The 24,994-nt window shown below is 38.7% G+C and overlaps 1 protein-coding gene across 2 annotated transcripts in view; it reads right to left on the minus strand.

Annotated features, from left to right (window-relative positions):
- Positions 1-802: 802 nt before the first annotated feature.
- The window catches only part of LOC110445890 (WD repeat-containing protein 35-like), a 42,275-nt gene continuing 18,083 nt past the window's right edge, over positions 803-24,994 (minus strand). Inside the window, exons 15-33 of one of the 2 annotated variants that reach the window (XM_021490738.1) lie at positions 21,525-21,581; positions 20,650-20,703; positions 19,835-19,944; positions 19,104-19,245; positions 18,195-18,263; positions 17,605-17,733; positions 16,797-16,885; positions 16,197-16,314; positions 12,286-12,371; positions 10,844-10,987; positions 10,525-10,657; positions 8,282-8,344; positions 7,534-7,746; positions 6,613-6,756; positions 5,276-5,408; positions 2,584-2,670; positions 2,022-2,151; positions 1,411-1,479; positions 803-986 (exon numbers count right to left, since the gene is read on the minus strand). In XM_021490738.1, coding sequence (XP_021346413.1) covers positions 821-986; positions 1,411-1,479; positions 2,022-2,151; positions 2,584-2,670; positions 5,276-5,408; positions 6,613-6,756; positions 7,534-7,746; positions 8,282-8,344; positions 10,525-10,657; positions 10,844-10,987; positions 12,286-12,371; positions 16,197-16,314; positions 16,797-16,885; positions 17,605-17,733; positions 18,195-18,263; positions 19,104-19,245; positions 19,835-19,944; positions 20,650-20,703; positions 21,525-21,581 — 2,136 coding nt within the window. In that variant the 3' untranslated portion in view covers positions 803-820. The remainder of the gene's footprint in view (positions 987-1,410; positions 1,480-2,021; positions 2,152-2,583; positions 2,671-5,275; positions 5,409-6,612; positions 6,757-7,533; positions 7,747-8,281; positions 8,345-10,524; positions 10,658-10,843; positions 10,988-12,285; positions 12,372-16,196; positions 16,315-16,796; positions 16,886-17,604; positions 17,734-18,194; positions 18,264-19,103; positions 19,246-19,834; positions 19,945-20,649; positions 20,704-21,524; positions 21,582-24,994) is intronic. The other variant, XM_021490739.1, reaches the window with a different exon arrangement.

The following is a 24,994-nucleotide window of genomic DNA, read 5'->3' on the forward strand; positions in this document are numbered from 1 at the left end:
CCATAATACCAGGATATTCTATGGTACACTGAGTGGTACCATAGTACCAGGATAGTCTATGGTACACTGAGTGGTACCATAGTACCAGGATAGTCTATGGTACACTGAGTAGTACCATAGTAACAAGGTAGTCTATGGTACACTGAGTAGTACCATAGTAACAGGATAGTCTATGGTACACTGAGTGGTACCAAAGTAACAGAGAGACTACTTGACACTGACTGGTACCATAGTAACTTAAGAGTCTACTTGACACTGACTGAACCATGGTAACAAGAGTCTACTGGACACTGACTGGTACAATAGCAAAAGGATAGTCTATGGACACTGACTGGTACCATAGTACATGTAACAAGAGTCTGCTGGACACTGACTGGTACAATAGTAACAGGAAAGTCTACTGGACACTGACTGGTACCATAGTAACTTAAGAGTCTACTTGACACTGACTGAACCATGGTAACAAGAGTCTACTAGACACTGACTGGTACCAAAGTAACTTAAGAGTCTACTTGACACTGACTGAACCATGGTAACAAGAGTCTACTGGACACTGACTGGTACCATAGTAACTTAAGAGTCTACTTGACACTGACTGAACCATGCTACCAAGAGTCTACTGGACACTGACTGGTACCATAGTAACAAGAGTCTACTGGACACTGACTATACATAGTGACAGCTGACTGCTCATGAATGGTTATTAAAATTTCACAATGGAAATCTGAGTCAGTTTATCCAAACAGGAGAGCCTATTAAATTTGATGTGTGTTTTGTAGTAATCATTGGTTAAGAAAATAAACAGTATGTTGCGGAGGTATTAGACAGGGGTGTGACATAGCGGACATGTCTGTCTGTTCGTGATCTCGGACTCATATGCACGATGTTTACAGGCACTGCACATCCAGAACTGATACTCCATCAATGGCCGACCCGTCACAATACAGGTGGGGAACTTGGTGTCACAGTTCGGACAAACCGTCGACCTAGAATAAAACAAGTAAATTAACATTTTTGGCTCAGCTCAATATATTCTGTGAGAGCACATGATCAACTATAAAGCCATAGATTATCATGTAATTAAAGAGCTACGGATATAATGCCATTCAATATATTACACAATCTGATTATTAAGTAATCCTTTTTTAAAATCCCTACCAGGTAAATGGAATGCACATTACTTTATATATTCAGAATATTGTTAGTATAGTTCACAAAAACCCTGACCTCTGTATGGCTGTGGAGTGATCATGTCACTTTATGTAAAATTTTGTCATTATTTGATGAAGATTTGTTTAACCCTTTCACCACTATATTACTTCAGTAGACTCTACCATACATTGATCTGGGTGAATCCATTATGGTCTACAGTGGTGAAAGGGTTAAAGTATGTGAGAGAGCTAAACTTACCAGTCAGGAATGCTTGTGGCACAGCTGGTACATTCCACCTTATTGGTCCGACTGTCCTTTGGGCTCTTCCTGTAATCACCAATATTCACCGTTAGTTAAAGGAGTTTATATTCTGGTATCATCATGAATATTCATCATTTTCTGATTTTCCGTTTAACTTTGAAAAGAATTTTCCTGCAACACTGAATATTTCTATGCATGAAAAAAAATCCAGAAAAATATCAGAAAAAAATGTCCTGATGTAGGAATGACCTCAACATAGAAGGTCGAAGTTATGTAATAATCCCAGTGCACTGTGTGCATGTCAAAAAGAGTATGATCTATTTTTAGACCAGATCCAAGTTAGAATTGGAAGCTGATTGGTCAGAATTACCAGTGTTCTGAAAATGTAACAGTGACTGTTACATATCTCCCAAACTCTTTCAGCAGTGTTGAATGGATTATGTAAATAAGCTTTTTAAATTTCTTTTTTCAATTTTATGTGAAAAAACATTCACAGTTTTAAGTTTTGAGTTACTTGAGGTTAAGTCTGACGTGACATAATCTCGGATTCCCCCCCGTAACATATTGATAACACTACTTCATAAGCCTTAAGATATACATCCTCTTACTTTGTAAATATTTCCAGGGCCAGTTCCTCGTAAGCCTGTCGCTGGTCCTGCGGTAATGTGTCTAGTGTTTCAAGCTTGATAAATGCCTTTGAACACGTTCCAAAAGCCTTGTTGGCACTCGAGGTCAGAGCTGCGTACAGAAACGCAAAATAAGAAAAAATCAAAAAAACTTACACAAACTTGACTTCAGATTTTCCTCTTAACCAATCAAGTATTCTTTAACCACAAGGCTAATAGTCCATAAATATGAATGCTTTTTTACATACAAGATTAACTAGAAATTTGTTTTTGTGAACAAAAATATATATCTCCCCTTATTAGCCAATATGCATATTTGGAAGAATAGAAAGGTCAAATCAAGATTAAGGTGTGTAACTTCTAAACCATTAAACTTATAAAATTATTCTGGTTCATGTTAAATTGTCTTAACAATTTGGTTAAGTTTCGGCAGCTATGGTACTAAAGAGACAAACTACGGTATGAAAAATAAACACCAGTCCTGATTTTAGAAGGCTAATAATAATGGGAACCAGGGTAAAAGGGAACAAAACGGACATCTCACCCAGTAAAGCATAGATATCAACAGCATCAATGATGTCATCGTATTCTCTCAGGAACAGAGTGGTCCTCATGGCAGCATCCACATAGCCTGTACAATGTAAAACAGGGTTTACTGACAACAAAATACTACAAACAAACATCAAATGGTAAACAGGGATTGTTTACTGACAACAAAATACAACCCACAAACATCAAACGGTAAACAGGGATTGTTTACTGACAACAAAATACAACCCACAAACATCATAAAGTGATGCCATATAATAAATGTTTCTTGATGACTCTCCCCTGCTAACATTGCTATCAATACCCACCCTCTAGTAACTGTCTCTGGGCAGGGATATAGAAATGGTAGGCCTCAGCCCCCCGGGGCTCCAGACACTGTCATTACCTACCCTCTAGTAACTGTCTCTGGGCCAGGATATAGAAATGATAGGCCTCAGCCCCCCTCCAGACACAGTCATTCCCTACCCTCTAGTAACTGTCTCTGGGCCACGATATAGAAATGGTAGGCCTCAGCCCCCCGCGGCTCCAGACACTGTCATTACCTACCCTCTAGTAACGGTCTCTGGGCCAGGATATAGAAATGGTAGGCTTCAGCCCCCCTCCAGACACTGTCATTACCTCCCCTCTAGTACCTGTCTCTGGGCCAGGATATAGAAATGGTAGGATGTAAAACAGGGTTTACTGACAACAAAATACAACCCACAAACATCCAATGGTAAACAGGGATTGTTTACTGTCAACAAAATACAACCCGCAAACATCAAATGGTAAACAGGGATTGTTTACTGTCAACAAAATACAACCCGCAAACATCAAATGGTAAACAGGGATTGTTTACTGTCAACAAAATACAACCCGCAAACATCAAATGGTAAACAGGGATTGTTTACTGCCAACAAAATACTACAAACATCAAACGGGGGACAGGGATTGTTTACTGCCAACAAAATACTACAAACATCAAACGGGGGACAGGGATTGTTTACTGCCAACAAAATACTACAAACATCAAACGGGGGACAGGGATTGTTTACTGCCAACAAAATACTACAAACATCAAACGGAAAACAGGGATTGTTTACTGACAACAAAATACAACCAACAAACATCAAATGGTAAACAGGGATTGTTTACTGCCAACAAAATACTACAAACATCAAACGGAAAACAGGGATTGTTTACTGACAACAAAATACAACACACAAACATCAAATGGTAAACAGGGATTGTTTACTGTCAACAAAATACAACCCGCAAACATCAAATGGTAAACAGGGATTGTTTACTGTCAACAAAATACAACCCGCAAACATCAAATGGTAAACAGGGATTGTTTACTGTCAACAAAATACAACCCGCAAACATCAAATGGTAAACAGGGATTGTTTACTGTCAACAAAATACAACCCGCAAACATCAAATGGTAAACAGGGATTGTTTACTGCCAACAAAATACAACTCACAAACATCAAATGCAAAACAGGGATTGTTTACTGACAGCAAAATACTACAAACATCAAACGGTAAACAGGGATTGTTTACTGCCAACAAAATACTACAAACATCAAACGGAAAACAGGGATTGTTTACTGACAACAAAATACAACCCACAAACATCCAATGGTAAACAGGGATTGTTTACTGTCAACAAAATACAACCCACAAACATCAAACGGTAAACAGGGATTGTTTACTGCCAACAAAATACAACTCACAAACATCAAATGGAAAACAGGGATTGTTTACTGACAGCAAAATACTACAAACATCAAACGGTAAACAGGGATTGTTTACTGCCAACAAAATACAACTCACAAACATCAAATGGAAAACAGGGATTGTTTACTGACAGCAAAATACTACAAACATCAAACGGTAAACAGGGATTGTTAACTGACAACAAAATACAACCCACAAACATCAAACGGTAAACAGGGATTGTTTACTGACAACAAAATACAACCCACAAACATCCAATGGTAAACAGGGATTGTTTACTGTCAACAAAATACAACCCGCAAACATCAAATGGTAAACAGGGATTGTTTACTGCCAACAAAATACTACAAACATCAAACGGGGGACAGGGATTGTTTACTGCCAACAAAATACTACAAACATCAAACGGGGGACAGGGATTGTTTACTGCCAACAAAATACAACTCACAAACATCAAATGGAAAACAGGGATTGTTTACTGACAGCAAAATACTACAAACATCAAACGGTAAACAGGGATTGTTTACTGCCAACAAAATACTACAAACATCAAACGGGGGACAGGGATTGTTTACTGCCAACAAAATACTACAAACATCAAACGGGGGACAGGGATTGTTTACTGCCAACAAAATACTACAAACATCAAACGGGGGACAGGGATTGTTTACTGCCAACAAAATACAACTCACAAACATCAAATGCAAAACAGGGATTGTTTACTGACAGCAAAATACTACAAACATCAAATGGTAAACAGGGATTGTTTACTGCCAACAAAATACTACAAACATCAAACGGAAAACAGGGATTGTTTACTGACAACAAAATACAACCCACAAACATCAAACGGTAAACAGGGATTGTTAACTGACAACAAAATACAACCCACAAACATCATAAAGTGATGCCATATAATAAATGTTTCTTGATGACTCTCCCCCGCTAACATTGCTATCAATACCCACCCTCTAGTAACTGTCTCTGGGCACGGATATAGAAATGGTAGGCCTCAGCCCCCCTCCAGGCACTGTCTATCAGTTTACTGTCTGTTATAGCAGTGGTGTCCTCCTCTAAGAATCCAGCCAATGCAGATGCAGCCTGTTAGATAAACAGTGAAAGAGGAAGTGAATGAATAAAGTGAATATTAAATTGTATTACACGTAAAAGTAAAATAACTGAAGCTGTAAATAAGTCCGGTTCTGAAGTTAACATGATAGGACAGCTCTACAGGGTACAACTTGATGTTAAAACTCATTCAACTATCACTACCAAATTAGATCAAAATTAATTCTTCCATGATACCTTTACCTTATACTCTGTGGTTGGGTCAAATTTAATAGCATCTTCGATATCAATATGTCATAGCAAAATTGAAGGTACGAAGAAAGCTGTTTGATTGGTCTCGGGTAAAACAAAACTGACCAATCGCTAGACTGATACCTGTCCTTTGAAGATTACATAGGAGAGACACCCGATTTCAAAGCCTGTCAATTCTTACCGTTATGTGACCGCAAGATTCCTTTGATGTACATCAAAGGATGGAACTAGTCTTCCTGTCTCATCAACAAGGTGGCGCACACCGACCCTTCAGTTTTGTTATGACATATTCCAGGGGTATAGAGAGTGTAAGTGAGCATAACTCCTGGTTATCGAGGATGATTCCAGAGGTGTAGAGAGTGTTAGTGAGAGTAACCCCTAGATATCGAGGATGATTCCAGGGGTTTAGAGAGCGTAAGTGAGAGTAACCCCTGGATATCGAGGATGGTTCCAGGGGTGTAGAGAGTGTAAGTGAGAGTAACCCCTGGATATTGAGGATGATTCCAGGGGTTTAGAGAGCGTAAGTGAGAGTAGCCCCTGGATATTGAGGATGATTCCAGGGGTGTAGAGAGCGTAAGTGATAGTAGCCCCTGGATATTGAGGATGGTTCCAGGGGTGTAGAGGGTGTAAGTGAGAGTAACCCCTGGATATCAAGGATGGTTCCAGGGGTGTAGAGAGCGGAAGTGAGAGTAGCCCCTGGATATTAAGGATGATTCCAGGGGTGTAGAGAGTGTAAGTGAGAGTAGCCCCTGGATATCAAGGATGGCTCCAGGGGTGTAGAGAGCGTAAGTGAGATTAGCCCCTGGATATTGAGGATGATCTTATAGAAGATTTTATGGAAGTCAGTGTAGAGAGCGTAAGTGAGAGTAGCCCCTGGATATTGAGGATGATCTTATAGAAGATTTTATGGAAGTCAATAAAATAAATCGTTGTCTCCACTCTCTCAAATATAAAATAAAATTTGATGTACGGATAAAAACATTACCATGGCTCCCTTCTTGTCCTTGACCTTTGCCCTTGAGGTCATCTTCATTTGCTCGTGATATTGCTCTATAAGAAGGCCTCCCAGTACAAACATCTTCTTGATGTGGAGTGGCTTTTCTCGTTTCTTGGCTTGCTCCTGTGCCATCTATCAGGGAGGTAAACAGAACAGTTGGATTTAGAGGTTAAGGCACTATAGATTTCAAGGTTACAACCAGATTATATAATATATGATCCAATTTCAAATGAGATGTGTAAACAAAGTGACAACAGACTGACACCCAAAATTTCATGATTGTGTTTGGATTGGTCAAAGAAAATTTGTTGCTATAGTAACTGTTATAATAATGTAATGTTCATATTGAAAAATCTTGGATGGGAAATTTCATATCAGTCATCATCACCAAAAAACCAACCAGCCTTACCTCTAGTTACATTTCGGTATCACCAGTGAATAAAGGGCTATAACTTTGTATAGGGCATTTCAGTACAGCACACGCTGACATCGAAAGAGGTATTCTCATATAAACAAGGAGTACAATTTTATATCAACAGAACTAGCCTAGTGGAATATTTAAAAGAAATCTTCTGGCATGTTTTCTTCTTTCTAAATGAACAATGGAACTGTTCACTTACCCTAAAATAAAAGGAACACACACCTGTTGTGCAGTAATAGATGACAATGCCCAAATTATGAATACACTGTAATTTTGGCCACCTCTAGGTAATGGCCAACCTTTCTGTAGAACTCTACAAGGATGCCTAAACCCTACCTGAAACAGGAGTTTAGCAGCCTCTAGGTAATGGCCAACCTTTCTGTAGAACTCTACAAGGACACCTAAAACCTACCTGAAACAGGAGGTTAGCAGCCTCTAGGTAATGGCCAACCTTTCTGTAGAACTCTACAAGGATGCCTAAAACCTACCTGAAACAGGAGTTTAGCAGCCTCTAGGTAATGCCCAGCCTTTCTGTATAGTTCTATGGCGTTGACAGTTTTATTTTTCTCCAGGAGATGTTGAGCATACTTGGCCAGTAGAGAGTCGATCTCCCGTACGTTGTTAGACTTTGCCAGCTCTATAGCCATGTTCCACTGGTTCAGGTGGACACAGCAGTCGATGGCCTTCTTGATGTGGTTACACTGGAAACGAAAAGTTGTCATTTAAGGAATGTAACAGTCCATTTATTACACTGCTCATGATCACATCATACTATTTGGAAAATGATAATGTCCATAGCAACTGTAGATTCTAGAAGCTTGGTCCATTAGTCCTGTTACCCAGGCTTACTACATTCCATAGTACCAGTAGATTGACGTGTCTGGATTGACTAGTCAATAATAATTGTAAACTTAGTGTCTTGATTAGCTAGATTTCATTGTAACTGTCTGGTTTGCCTTTTCTCCATAAAGAAAATTTAGTGTCTGGATATACTTGTAAATTCCTTTGTCATTGTAAATTAAGTGTCCAGACAACGGAAACTTCATTGAGACTATGTGTATCGTGATTTACTAGACTCAATACTTGATGTAAGTTTTGGCATTAACTAGACTTCATTGCAACCATAAATTTAATGTCCAGATAAATTTGATTTCATTGTAACTGTAAATTGAGTGTTTTACAAGCAATTATACACACTCAAACAATCTGCTCATTCGTTGAGTTTTAGATCCTTACCTTAGAGTAAGCACTGACAGCCTGCTCACACATGCCCACAGTAACAAACATGGCCGCGATATCCTGAAAACAAACAGAAAGCCTATATAACATGGTATTTAAGAAATTAACGAAAATACCGACTAATAGTGTATAACAGTAACTTGTCACTGCGGTTGCCTTTTTGCCTTTTTCGCCCTTTGTAATGGGGTTGAATTTATCATTACAATGAATATAAGTAAACAACATAACATATATACATAGTAACTGAATGTGAACGGTGAAACTAATACTGGAAGATAGTTGATTTCATGGGCCAAGGGCGAAAGTTTCCCGCTGTACAGTACTGTCTACCTGTTAGTCAATGACAAAGACATCACATATCTGTGACCTTCACAGTAGATCAATGTTAATTCTTTTTAAACAAACTTGATAGCAACCACACACTTTATGAACCTTTCTTGGGAGATTTTCAATTAAATTACTAATAAACACTGCAAGTGCTTCAAGGTCATTTATATGAAGAAGCTAGATGACCCATTCTTCCGTGTCAAATGTCACAACTCAGCTCCTCTTGGTTACTAACAAGTATCTTAGTGCATCATACCCTGGTGACCTTGAAAGTAGGTCAAAGTGTCCCATCATGCCCAAGGACAAATACCATCACCCTAGTCGTGTTGGTTCTACAGGTGGAGACTAAGTTATCTACATGTATCTTCAATTAATTGACTTCTCTATCCATATAAGAGGGGCAAGGACAATCATTTTAACAGTTTTGATAGTCCTTTATCTTAGCACCCTACAGGTGGCTTTATAGCAAAAGCTCACTTGCTCAATGTCCATAAAACTAATACTGAGGAACTTTTCTGTGGAAAAGCTCAAAATAGGTAATAGATAGCCAATTGACAGTTACCTCCCCTTAATGTTTGAATATAGCTGTAGCGCAGTTGGTCCTGGACACTTTCCCTGACCAGATATCACAGTTGGTCCTGGACACTTCCACTGACCAGATATTTTAGTTGGCCCTGCACACTTCCACTGACCAGATATCACAGTTAGTCCTGGAAACTTCCACTAACCAGATATCTCAGTTGGCCATGGACACCTCCAATGACCAGATATCTTATTTGGCCATGGACACCTCCACTGACCAGATATCACAGTTAGTCCTGGAAACTTCCACTAACCAGATATCTCAGTTGGCCATGGACACCTTCAATGACCAGATATCTTAGTTGGTCCTGGAAACTTCCACTAACCAGATATCTCAGTTGGCCATGGACACCTCCAATGACCAGATATCACAGTTAGTCCTGGAAACTTCCACTAACCAGATATCTTAGTTGGTCCTGGAAACTTCCACTGACCAGATATCTCAGTTGGTCATTGACACCTCCAATGACCAAATATCTCAGTTGGCCATGGACACCTCCAATGACCAGATATCTCAGTTGGCCATGGACACCTTCAATGACCAGATATCTTAGTTAGTCCTGGAAACTTCCACTAACCAGATATCTTAGTTGGTCCTGGAAACTTCCACTGACCAGATATCTCAGTTGGTCATGGACACCTCCAATGACCAGATATCTCAGTTGGTCATTCACACCTCCACTGACCAGATATCACAGTTAATCCTGGAAACTTCCACTAATCAGATATCTTAGTTGGTCCTGGAAACTTCCAATGACCAGATATCTCAGTTGGCCATGGACACCTTCAATGACCAGATATCACAGTTAGTCCTGGAAACTTCCACTAACCAGATATCTTAGTTGGTCCTGGAAACTTCCACTGACCAGATATCTCAGTTGGTCATTGACACCTCCAATGACCAGATATCACAGTTAGTCCTGGACACTTCCACTGACCAAATATCTTAGTTGGTCCTGGACACTTCCACTGACCAGATATCTTAGTTGGTCCTGGAAACTTCCACAGAACAGATATCTCAGTTGGCCATGGACACCTCCAATGACCAGATATCTCAGTTGGTTTGAGCTTCAGTATAACAATTTGAGGTCTACAGTTCGAATATTTGTCTAACTACTCTGATTTTTTACTCTCAGAACAATAATAATTTTTTTTGGTTTATTTCATCTGAATCTGTTTTGATTAAAGTCACATATAAAGGTAAATATATCTTTTCTGAAATGAATGATCAGAACTATAGCCATGCCAGTAAAACTAGCTTTGAAAGTTTTGGTACTTGGCTCCTAAGTCAAGATAGTGTTGTGTCGAGGTGTGAGGTGTTTTATTCGTACCGGTAACAGTTTTTGGTTCTCGGGCAGAGCCTGAACCATCTTCTCTAGTCCCGTGTAGTCCTCCAACATGTAGTAACACTCAGCCAGACGTTCCTGGTTCCTTCCCTGGACGTAGTACGTCACCGCCTGCTGCCTAGATTTGGGCAAGAAACAAAACACATCACATATAATTACAGAAAAGTTTTTACGCTTCCCATTAAACACATGCCAATAAAATACTACCAAAGTACAATAAGTAAAAATTTAACTAGATTTCAGGTTAAAGATTAATAAATCTGTTATTTAAAACTTGACAACATAGCTATCCTAGTTTACCAACCATTTCTGGCGGTCAGCGTAGTAATCTCCGATGGCGTTCCATGCCTCTTCTAATTGTACATCGTCTCCACCTGACCCAGTCTTCAGCAGCTGGACCACACGAAACCAGTCCCCAAGTTTCTTCCTCAGACTAACCGCAAGATCTCTGGTGACAACAGATGTGAGAGGTTAGGATCAGACAGGTAAGAGATTAGGATCAGACAGGTAAGATATTAGGGGTCAGACAGGTAAGAAATTAGGATCAGACAGATAAGAAATTAGGATCAGACAGGTAAGAGATTAGGATCAGACAGGTGAGAGATTAGGATCAGACAGGTGAGAGATTAGGATTAGACAGGTAAGAAATTAGGATCAGACAGGTAAGTAATTATGATCAGACAGGTAAGAAATTATGATCAGACAGGTAAGAAATTAGGATCAGACAGGTAAGAAATTATGATCAGACAGGTAAGAGATAAGGGTCAGACAGGTAAGAGATTAGGATCAGACAGGTGAGAGATTAGGATTAGACAGGTAAGAAATTAGGATCAGACAGGTAAGTAATTATGATCAGACAGGTAAGAAATTAGGAACAGACAGGTGAGAGATTAGGATCAGACAGGAAAGATATTAGGGTTCAGACAGGTAAGAGATTAGGGGTCAGACAGGTAAGAGATTAGGATCAGACAGATAAGAAATTAGGATCAGACAGGTAAGAGATTAGGATCAGACAGGTGAGAGATTAGGATCAGACAGGAAAGATATTAGGGTTCAGACAGGTAAGAGATTAGGTGTCAGACAGGTAAGAGATTAGGATCAGACAGGTGAGAGATTAGGAGCAGACAGGTAAGAAATTAGGATCAGACAGGTGAGAGATTAGGATCAGACATGTAAGAAATTATGATCAGACAGGTAAGAAATTAGGATCAGACAGGTAAGAAATTAGAATCAGACAGGTAAGAGATAAGGGTCAGACAGGTAAGAGATTAGGATCAGACATGTAAGAAATTAGGATCAGACAGGTAAGAGATTAGGATCAGACAGGTGAGAGATTAGGATCAGACAGGTAAGAAATTAGGATCAGACAGGTAAGAGATTAGTATCAGACAGGTAAGAGATTAGGATCAGACAGGTAAAAGATTAGGATCAGACAGGTGAGAGATTAGGATCAGACATGTGAGAAATTATGATCAGACAGGTAAGAAATTAGGAACAGACAGGTGAGAGATTAGGATCAGACAGGAAAGATATTAGGGTTCAGACAGGTGAGAGATTAGGGGTCAGACAGGTGAGAGATTAGGGGTCAGACAGGTGAGAGATTAGGGATCAGACAAGTGAGAGATTAGGATCAGACAGGTAAGAGATCAGGAGTTAGGCAGATAAATAAGATATAATACAAACTTAATGCAGTATTTCGAATGAGAACAGTGATACATTTAATCAGAAGAAATAAAGTGACACTACCGTCTGTCCATGTCTAGATATTTCCTTTCTGCCTCCTCAAATCGTCGGAAATATGCTGCCACCTCAGCCTGTTTCATATTCTCATTCTGTGAAAAAAGACAAAAATTAATTAATGAATTGAAAGATAGCTACTGTTAATATTACTGATGAGGTAATTCATATCATTAGATTGCTCCGAGGCTTCTCTGATCGTAGTGATAAACTGTGGTAACTTGGGCTTCTCTGATCGTAGTGATAAACTATGGAAACTGAGGCTTGTCTGATCGTAGTGATAAACTGTGGAAACTGAGGCTTCTCTGATCGTGGTGATAAACTGTGGAAACTAAGGCTTCTCTGATCGTAGTGATAAACTGTGGTAACTGAGGCTTCTCTGATCGTAGTGATAAACTGTGGAAACTAAGGTTTCTCTGATCGTAGTGATAAACTGTGGAAACTGAGGCTTCTCTGATCGTGGTGATAAACTGTGGTAACTAAGGCTTCTCTGATTGTAGTGATAAACTGTGGAAACTAAGGCTTCTCTGATCGTGGTGATAAACTGTGGTCACTAAGGCTTCTCTGATCGCAGTGATAAACTGTGGAAATTAAGACTTCTCTGATCATAGAGATAATAAACTGTGGAAATTAAGACTTCTCTGATCATAGTGTTTAACTGTGGAAACTGAGGCTTCTCTGATCGTAGTGATAAACTGTGGAAATTAAGGCTTCTCTGATCATAGTGATAAACTGAGGAAACTGAGGCTTCTCTGACCGTAGTGATAAACTGTGGAAACTAAGGCTTCTCTGATCGTAGTGATAAACTGTGGAAATTAAGGCTTCTCTGATCATAGTCATAAACTGAGGAAACTGAGGCTTCTTTGATCGTAGTGATAAAATGTGGAAACTAAGGCTTCTCTTATAGTTGGGATAAACTGTGGAAACTGAGGCTTCCCTGATCGTAGTGATAAACTGTGGGAACTGAGGCTTCTCTGATCATAGTGATAAACTGTGGAAACTGAGGCTTCCCTGATCGTAGTGATAAACTGTGGTAACTAAGGTTTCTCTGATCATAGTGATAAACTGTGGAAACTAAGGTTTCTCTGATCATAGTGATAAACTGTGGAAACTAAGGCTTCTCTGATCGTAGTGATAATCTGTGGAAACTGAGGTTTCTCTGATCATAGTGATAAACTGTGGAAACTAAGGTTTCTCTGATCATTGTGATAAACTGTGGAAACTAAGGCTTCTCTGATCGTAGTGATAAACTGTGGAAACTAAGGCTTCTCTGATCGTAGTGATAAACTGTGGAAACTGAGGCTTCTCTGATCGTAGTGATAAACTGTGGAAACTGAGGCTTCTCTGATCGTAGTGATAAACTGTGGAAACTGAGGCTTCTCTGATCGTAGTGATAAACTGTGGAAACTGAGGCTTCTCTGATCGTAGTGATAAACTGTGGAAACTGAGGCTTCTCTGATCGTAGTGATAAACTGTGGAAACTGAGGCTTCTCTGATCGTAGTGATAAACTGTGGAAACTGAGGCTTCTCTGATCGTAGTGATAAACTGTGGAAACTGAGGCTTCTCTGATCGTAGTGATAAACTGTGGAAACTGAGGCTTCTCTGATCGTAGTGATAAACTGTGGAAACTGAGGCTTCTCTGATCGTAGTGATAAACTGTGGAAACTGAGGCTTCTCTGATCGTAGTGATAAACTGTGGAAACTGAGGCTTCTCTGATCGTAGTGATAAACTGTGGAAACTGAGGCTTCTCTGATCGTGGTGATAAACTGTGGAAACTAAGGCTTCTCTGATCGTAGTGATAAACTGTGGAAACTGAGGCTTCTCTGATCGTAGTGATAAACTGTGGAAACTGAGGCTTCTCTGATCGTAGTGATAAACTGTGGAAACTGAGGCTTCTCTGATCGTAGTGATAAACTGTGGAAACTGAGGCTTCTCTGATCGTAGTGATAAACTGTGGAAACTGAGGCTTCTCTGATCGTAGTGATAAACTGTGGAAACTGAGGCTTCTCTGATCGTAGTGATAAACTGTGGAAACTGAGGCTTCTCTGATCGTAGTGATAAACTGTGGAAACTGAGGCTTCTCTGATCGTAGTGATAAACTGTGGAAACTGAGGCTTCTCTGATCGTAGTGATAAACTGTGGAAACTGAGGCTTCTCTGATCGTAGTGATAAACTGTGGAAACTGAGGCTTCTCTGATCGTAGTGATAAACTGTGGAAACTGAGGCTTCTCTGATCGTAGTGATAAACTGTGGAAACTGAGGCTTCTCTGATCGTGGTGATAAACTGTGGAAACTAAGGCTTCTCTGATCGTAGTGATAAACTGTGGAAACTAAGGCTTCTCTGATCGTAGTGATAAACTGTGGAAACTGAGGCTTCTCTGATCGTAGTGATAAACTGTGGAAACTGAGGCTTCTCTGATCGTAGTGATAAACTGTGGAAACTGAGGCTTCTCTGATCGTAGTGATAAACTGTGGAAACTGAGGCTTCTCTGATCGTAGTGATAAACTGTGGAAACTGAGGCTTCTCTGATCGTAGTGATAAACTGTGGAAACTGAGGCTTCTCTGATCGTAGTGATAAACTGTGGAAACTGAGGCTTCTCTGATCGTAGTGATAAACTGTGGAAACTGAGGCTTCTCTGATCGTAGTGATAAACTGTGGAAACTGAGGCTTCTCTGATCGTAGTGATAAACTGTGGAAACTGAGGCTTCTCTGATCGTAGTGATAAACTGTGGAAACTGAGGCTTCTCTGATCGTAGTGATAAACTGTGGAAACTGAGGCTTCTCTGATCGTAGTGATAAACTGTGGAAACTGAGGCTTCTCTGATCGTGGTGATAAACTGTGGAAACTGAGGCTTCTCTGATCGTAGTGATAAACTGTGGAAACTGAGGCTTCTCTGATCGTAGTGATAAACTGTGGAAACTGAGGCTTCTCTGATCGTAGTGATAAACTGTGGAAACTGAGGCTTCTCTGATCGTAGTGATAAACTGTGGAAACTGAGGCTTCTCTGATCGTAGTGATAAACTGTGGAAACTGAGGCTTCTCTGATCGTAGTGATAAACTGTGGAAACTGAGGCTTCTCTGATCGTAGTGATAAACTGTGGAAACTGAGGCTTCTCTGATCGTAGTGATAAACTGTGGAAACTGAGGCTTCTCTGATCGTAGTGATAAACTGTGGAAACTGAGGCTTCTCTGATCGTAGTGATAAACTGTGGAAACTGAGGCTTCTCTGATCGTAGTGATAAACTGTGGAAACTGAGGCTTCTCTGATCGTAGTGATAAACTGTGGAAACTGAGGCTTCTCTGATCGTAGTGATAAACTGTGGAAACTGAGGCTTCTCTGATCGTAGTGATAAACTGTGGAAACTGAGGCTTCTCTGATCGTAGTGATAAACTGTGGAAACTGAGGCTTCTCTGATCGTAGTGATAAACTGTGGAAACTGAGGCTTCTCTGATCGTAGTGATAAACTGTGGAAACTGAGGCTTCTCTGATCGTAGTGATAAACTGTGGAAACTGAGGCTTCTCTGATCGTAGTGATAAACTGTGGAAACTGAGGCTTCTCTGATCGTAGTGATAAACTGTGGAAACTGAGGCTTCTCTGATCGTAGTGATAAACTGTGGAAACTGAGGCTTCTCTGATCGTAGTGATAAACTGTGGAAACTGAGGCTTCTCTGATCGTGGTGATAAACTGTGGAAACTGAGGCTTCTCTGATCGTAGTGATAAACTGTGGAAACTGAGGCTTCTCTGATCATAGTGATAAACTGTGGAAACTGAGGTTTCTCTGATCATAGTGATAAACTGTGGAAACTGAGGCTTCTCTGATCATGGTGATAAACTGTGGAAACTAAGGTTTCTCTGATCGTAGTGATAAACTGTGGAAACAATAGAACTGTGGTAGAAATTAGCATTGTTTACCTGGAGGTTTCCTAACCGCTTTACAAACTCTATTCCTTGGTAGTCACGACAACGGACAAATGCAGTCTCCGCCACTTTGAGGTTTAGCTGCTCCAGCGCTGACTCGGCCAGCAATCTCCTAAAAAAAGTAACAGACATAAGTTTTATTGTAGAAACGATGTTTCGGTAATTACTAATTACAATACGAAACTCTAATGCAGTTCAACTGAAAGTTTTCGGCTCCCTAGATTGTACACCAGTTTTATTGTGTATCAGATAGAGGACCAACAAACCATTAAACACTATGTTCAAAACTATAAAATATTCTATGACTTGTATATTATAAAAAAAAAATCTGAAAATAAAAGCAAACATATTTTATAAACTTTTACATAATATTCATTGCTTAGAATGAATCTTTTATAAATCAGGGTTGTTTTTTTTTGTAAGAATGCCTTTAAATTTACCTTATTTTAAAGGTGTAACTAAAAATGAAAATGATGCTATTTTTTTTTTATTGGTGCCTGTAGGATATTTCTTTCAACAGAACTTTGTCAGTACACTGTAATAAACTAAAATTATTTTAGAAAGAAGCACAAATATCACAACTTCTAATCTTACCATAACCTAGGGTGTGGATTGTCCTCGATGAACTGTTGAGCGTCGGCGATCCCGACTTTCTCCAGGAGATCTCGGGTGTCCCTCAGAGACTGTGGATAGAACCAACACTGCCTTAGTATTTATATAACATTGTATTACATTTTATCTATATCATAACTGTACATATCATTATACATCAAGTAATGTTTGTTATGTTTATGCAATGAGTGATAAAGTTTATTAACATAACTGTAACAGAGGTCATTATTTTCTCAATGCTCCGCTAGGAGTCGAACCCGGGACCTCTGGCTTACTAGTCTAACGCTCTACCATATGAGCTAACGAGAAATTCTCCCTAGTCGGTAGGAATCGGCTAGTATTTTACTGGGTGACATAAAGGAAAATAATCGTCCCAAGTTTTCCTGGGGGGGTCATAGCTATTTTTGTGAAAGTATTGCTCAGTATATTTGTCAACATAACACGGGTCCCTACGTGGGTGCCAATGTAACAGAGGTCATTATTTTTTCAATGCCTCCGCTAGGAGTCAAACCCGGGACCTCTGGCTTACTAGTCTTACGCTCTACCGAATGAGAATTCTCCCTAGTTGAGTCGGTAGGAAGCGGCTAGTATTTTACCAGGGTGACATAACTATTGACCAATGAGATAACACACTGTTGTCCTGTTGTCAGGGTATGTGCTACTACAATACCATCATCTATGTGTTGACCTGCTGCATCTCATTTCAATACTGTTTTTCACTGAAGGATATACGCACAACATACAGTGACAGATTGTGGCTAACAAAACAAAAACACAAGTAACTGCTCACCTTGATTTCCATCTCGGCCATGCTGTCCTTTGTGGGGTTTTCTGGGTCCTTCATGATCTCGTCCAGCAGCACCGACTTGATGGTCAGGTCATTAAACTGACAGATGTAACCGCTACTCAGGATTGGCTCCTGGTAAGGTCAAAGTTCAGAATTAAAAGGTCATTTAATAAGAACATAAGAAACTCTGAACAATGTCAAGTTTCCGTCTATTTTAGTTTCTCATCCATTAATTATACTTCACTGATGCAACGTATGTCAGGTTCAGCATAAAAAAAAGAAGGAAAACAGAGATTGTTTTTGAATTCTCAATTTTGTAATATCCCAATATTTATCTGTAACATTTTCGCTGTTTTAGAGAATAAAATGATGTTTTTCAATATGACATGGCTATTCCATTTAATCTGATACATAACCAACGACTTTAGACTAGTGAGTTTTAGGCTTGTACTGAAGTGGTAAAAGACTGAATTTATAACAACTGAAAAGGCAAACAAGTGTCTGAACATCTATCAGAGGACATTGACGTTAGACTCCTGGAGATGTTGATGAACTTCACTGTCTTACCTCAGGGTCAAGGTTCACTGTCTTACCTCAGGGTCAAGGTTCCTGAAGATGTACATCCTTGTCTTCTCCATCATAGAAAACAACTCGGGATTGTCCTGGTGAACAATAAAATAATTTTAACATTGTATGGTTTTGATTAAAAATAACTTGATAACATCTGTTTTAATCATACATGGCTTAGCAATAGATTCACATGGGATGCCATGAAAACTTTTAAGAAATCTTTAAAATGTACTTGATACAAAGCTATAGTGCCAGCACTGAGCCTCTTTGCGATTATACACAGGGGTAGGGAATCCCATAGGTTTTGTATGTTAAGCACCAAATAGTTACATTTGTGATGCAATGTCACCAACCAAGAATATAGTGATTTGTGTCATAACACTAGGAACCGAAAATAAGTAGTAATACAAGTGTGACAAAGATGTAAACAATGTGGAAGTCAGGTTTGAATCTTTGTTTGTGTTTTTTTTAGACAAGAAGTTGTCTTTTCCACCATGAAATGTTAGAGGTCTATGTTTTATTTTTCTATAATGTGATGGGCATGCCTATTGCCCATGAAACAATCTGAAAACAGTTAAAAAATAAAATAATACTTTCCCCTTTACTTAAGCTATCATTTCATATCATCTCCTTACCCTCTTTCCATCCATATTTTCTACCCTTTGTCAGTATGTGACTGGGCGGAATGCTGTGCTGGGTGCCTCCAGCATGGTGTATCAGTGAGAAAGCACTATCAAGTTGGCATCAGATACGCGCTATCACAAGGAGGCAAGTACCCCAACATACCTCACCTCCAGCACACATACACACATACACACATAAACACATACACAACATACAAGGAGGCACGTCCTTAAACGACCATAGCTGTTAATAAGGACGTTAAACAATAAAAAACAAAAACAAACCCCGACCTAGAGGCACATCCTCACCTCTGCCCATTTCATGTCCCACACATCCTTGCGCTCAAACTTGAGTTGCTCCCCGATGCTTTCTTTTCCATCTGTGTCGGTTATCCGTGTGTCAAGGTCGAAGAAGGTCAACACTCCACTGATGTCAATGGTGGCCAGGCGGCTGTCAATTAAAGTCAAATATAAATCAAAGGCATAATTAACAACAGATCGTCTTACAATTATCTAACAATGCAATGATAATGATAGATCAAATCTTACAAAGCTGTCAGACAAACCTTGTAGTCAGACACCAATGGTAATGATAGATCAAATCTTACAAAGCTGTCATACAAACATTGTAGTCAGACACCAATGGTAATGGTAGATCAAATCTTACAAAGCTGTCAGACAAACCTTGTAGTCAGACACCAATGATAATGATAGATCAAATCTTACAAAGCTGTCAGACAAACATTGTAGTCAGACACCAATGGTAATGATAGATCAAATCTTATAAAGCTGTCAGACAAACCTTGTAGTCAGACACCAATGAAAATGATAGATCAAATCTTACAAAGCTGTCAGACAAACATTGTAGTCAGACACCAATGATAAACCTTAATTAAATTATGTAGTGTGTTATATTGCTTAGAATGTCTAAGATCTACCTAGATACAAATACAGATATTTATATGGTTTATACACATATTTTATCCCCTAGATAATTACATATATTGTTTCATAAATTTATACATTGTCAAGATACTCACCTAGACGTACAGTTGAGGGCGAATTGGTAGGGACGGTAATTGAGGGCATATTTGTGTGTCAGTGACAACATTGGCATGGAGTACCTGTTTACTGTTCCCGATTCTCTCCCCTGTAGAGGAAAAGTGAATTTCAGGATGAACGAAATAATCCACTGAATAATGTAGGAAACCAGCAAAAAGAACTGAGGTGTTTAATGCGGTGTTTCATTTTACATGTCATGTTATCACACCATATACAACTCTACAGATTGGTTTCGTTACTCAGTCAGTTATTGCCACACATACAGAATCATTGTTATCAATCATTGTTATCAATCATTGTTTTCAAGAAGTGTTATGGTATATTACATACATTTGATTTACCACAAGACTGCCATCTTCCTGCTTTCAGGAGTTTTTAAAATATGTTAAATGAATTCAGTTTACCACAAGAAATTGTCATTTTACCACTCTCAAGAGTTTTTATGTTACATTTTGATTTACCAACAGATTTTGTCTACTTACTGCTCAAAGGAGTTTTTTCTTGTGTTATATAGATTTACTTTACCACCAGACTGTGACAACTTACCACTATCAGGGTTTTATAATATTTGGATTAACTTTGTTTACCAACAGACTGTGACAACTTACCGCCATCAGAAATTCATAATATTTTGGATTAACTTTGTTTACCACCAGACTGTGACAACTTACCACTATCAGGGTTTTATAATATTTGGATTAACTTTGTTTACCACCAGACTGACAACTTACCACTATCAGAAATTCATAATATTTGGATTAACTTTGTTTACCAACAGACTGTGACAACTTACCACTATCAGAGTTTTATCTGAAGCACATATCGCACAAATAGGATCGTCTGTCGACTGGAAAAGGAAAAAGAAAATCAATTAATAAAACAGGATTAACATATTCAATGTGTAAATCTACTCTGTATAGGGTTAAGCCTCAATGTAATATTAACTAGGTTTGTAATACACAGCAGTTCACTAACATGGGATGAGATTTGATTTTACGACAAACAGGATATAAGAGATCTGAATTAGTAGAAATGATCGAAGATCTTCTGTACTCGACAAAATCCGTCTTCCATTGTCTACAGCTTTACAATTTTTAACTTGTTATTATTATCATTGCTAAATGTTGACTAAAAAATATCATCTGACTTCAATGTATAGCAAACATACAAACACCATGTGTACAGGTAAAATTTTACAGTTGAATTAAAAACATACAAAGTGGGACAACGTAAGACAGAACACCAAAAATATATATAAAATAATAGGAAATAAAGACAAGAAATGAATCAGATGTACAAAATGAAATCACGTTTGTACAACCGAGCCATTTCCAGAAGAATAGGGTACAGAAAGTGTGATATTTCTGGTTCATCAGAGAATCAGTATGGTAGTACATGTAGTCATATGGAGTGGGTTTTCTCTGATATAGATAGGTCATTTGTAGTACATGTATCAAGAAACAGATTCAAAAATCAAATATCAATAATGAACAAAAATAAATCTGTTAAATTTTAAAATTAACAACAAAACATTTAGCAATACGTGTATCAAAAATCAAGAAACTGAAATTTAATACAAACAACCAATATTTAGTTAAAGATCAACAAAAGAAATGAAACAATTTTCAACTTCAATTATAGAACTCTCAAACAACCACTGCCACTCACAGGGGGGCGTTTATTATCATGGGTTTGTCTTGGAGGTTTTTTGTGCACAAAATATTTCTGAAAATTGACAAGAGTGAAAAAGCTAATGAATGTGATATTGAAGAAGTGGATACACATGTGACATTCTGGAGGCAACATTTTATTTGTAAGTAACTTGATGAGGGATAAAGACATAATTAAATGAAACAGTGTTGATTATCTGATATTTTATGAGATAATTAAGCGTGAGATGAGACTGTATACGGTTCCATATCGAAAACATTTCTGTGTGGCGCTTTGATGACTAGTAATTATAAGATAATTATGTACTTGGTACACTGTCTTACGATCGTAATTATGTACTTGGTACACTGTCTTAAGATCATAATTATGTACTTGGTACACTGTCCTACGATCGTAATTATGTACCTGGTGCACTGGCTTAAGATCGTACTTATGTACTTGGTACACTGGCTTAAGATCATAATTATGTACTTGGTACACTGACTTACGATCGTAATTATGTACCTGGTGCACTGTCTTAAGATCGTACTTATGTACTTGGTACACTGTCTTAAGATCATAATTATGTACTTGGTACACTGTCTTACGATCGTAATTATGTACTTGGTACACTGTCTTACGATCGTAATTATGTACTTGGTACACTGTCTTACGATCGTAATTATGTACTTGGTACACTGTCTTACGATCGTAATTATGTACTTGGTACACTGTCTTACGATCGTAATTATGTACTTGGTACACTGTCTTACGATCGTAATTATGTACTTGGTACACTGTCTTACGATCGTAATTATGTACTTGGTACACTGTCTTACGATCGTAATTATGTACTTGGTACACTGTCTTACGATCGTAATTATGTACTTGGTACACTGTCTTACGATCGTAATTATGTACTTGGTACACTGTCTTACGATCGTAATTATGTACTTGGTACACTGTCTTACGATCGTAATTATGTACTTGGTACACTGTCTTACGATCGTAATTATGTACTTGGTACACTGTCTTATGATTGTAATTATGTACTTGGTACACTGTCTTATGATTGTAATTATGTACTTGGTACACTGTCTTATGATCGTAATTATGTACTTGGTACACTGTCTTACGATCGTAATTATGTACTTGGTACACTGTCTTACGATCGTAATTATGTACTTGGTACACTGTCTTACGATCGTAATTATGTACTTGGTACACTGTCTTACGATCGAGAAGGGACAGAGTAAATGTTGTACTAGTCATCGTAACATCACATATAAACACCCCACGCGCTAACATCTGGGCCAACAAGAGTGATTAGTATAAGTTGTAAAAACTTGTTTCATAATTGTTGTAAAATAGATAAAACAAGTCAATTCGGCGAATTATAGTCCCCCACTGAATGTGAAATGTGCAGATGATAAATTTTTGTAGGAACTAATTCTATATATGAATGTTTGACAAACCCACCGTACTCAATAAGGAATAGTGTCAGTGACCTCGTCAAAAACAGAATTACCTACTTTGATATATGACACACACCCTCACTAAGATGAACACATACTCCAAGTATAAAGTTCCAGTGACAGGTAGTGAAGGAGATAGAGCCTGGACAAACTTTTTCTTTGATGCAGGTCAAAGGTCAAAATGTAGGTCAGAGTGACCTACTTTTGGTACATGACACACCGCCTCACCAAGGTGAACCAATTACCCAAGTATGACGTTCCAGAGAAGTGTAGGAGATAGAGCCTGGACAAACTTTTTCTTTGATGTAGGTCAATTCAAAATGTAGGTCAGAGTGACCTACTTTTGGTACATGGCACACCGCCTCATCAAGGTGAACCCATACCCCAAGTATGACGTTCCAGTGACAAGTAGTGTAGGAGATAGAGCCTGGACAGACATGACGCAAAACTATAGTCCCCCCCCCAGTTCCCGAGATGAGAGCTATCAACATAGACAAACAACGGATATGCAATGCACACCTATGTTATACTGTCTGCGAACTTAAATCCTTGTGGATAAGAAGGTATTTGGAGCAGACAAAAAAAATCAAAATAAAGTCATGCAAATGAAGTAGTGAACAGTGATCGGGACTATACACTATGGACCGGGTGAACAGTGATCGGGACTATACACTATGGACCGGGTGAACAGTGATTGGGACTATACACTATGGACCGGGTGAACAGTGATTGGGACTAATCCGAGAGAATTGGCCAAAATATATAACATCTTTTAAATTAAACTAATTTCATTTTCTGATGTCTAAGGCCCCAGACCCATGATTGCTGGTTATTACTTACGAGGAGGAAACTGAAACCCAATATATTTATCAAATTCTTTAATGTGTGACATCATGAAAGACAGGAAATATGGTCTAAAGATGACCTCACACAATCTTACAATTCCAACAGAGGAAAAGCCTAACAATGTTGATTGATCATCAATCTGGGCCGAATTGTCTGTTTACTCTCTATGCTTTGCTAATACTCGGTAAAAATGTGGACATGCTCAGCAACTCTAGTGCCACCTGTTTAAAGGAAAGTAGCTTCAGTGACGAAATAAGAGGAGGGAAAAGCACTGTGTTAGAATATTGGTCGTCGTCAGAATCACATGCAGTCAAGCTACACTGAATACATCCTCGATATCCAGGGGTTACGCTCACTTTCCTCTCTACACCCCTGGAATATGTCATAGTGAAATTGAAGGCTCGGTGTGCGCCATCTTGTTGATGAGACAAGAAGACTAGTTCGATCCTTTGAAATATATCAAAATAATCTCACGGTAACAGTGAAAATAGTCAGGCTTTGAAGTTGGGCGTCTCTCCTTTGTAATCTTCAAAGGACAAGTATTAGCCTAGCAAATGGTCAGTTTTTTTTACCTGAGACCAATCAAACAGCCATCTTCGTGCCTACAATTTTGTTATGACATATTTCAGGGGTGTAGAGAGCGAAGGTGAGCGTAACCCCTGGACATCGAGGATGCCAATCACTATCCCAGAAACTAACATGGGATGTACTAAATCACTACTAAGTACCTGTTTTCCATTACGCTGTTAGCAGTAAAATGAAAGTCATATCATGTTAAGAAATTAATATATATATAAAGACATGAATCTCTATCATGAAATGGATCAAAGCTGTCCAAATGAAAAGGTAAAACTAGTACGCAAACACTTTAAAGTGTGATTAATACAAGATTAGAACTCTGCAACGAAGATTATTTGCTCAAAGAGCTTAATTTTTTGTAAGTTTTGTATGATGGGAAAAGTGAACCCATGAATTCAACACAACAATGACAGTCTCTAGTCCAGTAACACTAATTCAACACAACAATGACAGTCTTTAGTGCAGTAACACTAATTCAACACAACAATGACAGTCTTTAGTCCAGTAACACTAATTCAATGCAACAATGACAGTCTTTAGTCCAGTAACACTAATTCAACACAACAATGACAGTCTCTAGTCCAGTAA

This window comes from Mizuhopecten yessoensis, unplaced genomic scaffold, assembly GCF_002113885.1.
Source record: "Mizuhopecten yessoensis strain PY_sf001 unplaced genomic scaffold, ASM211388v2 scaffold2401, whole genome shotgun sequence".
Classification (NCBI taxonomy): Eukaryota; Metazoa; Mollusca; class Bivalvia; order Pectinida; family Pectinidae; genus Mizuhopecten; species Mizuhopecten yessoensis.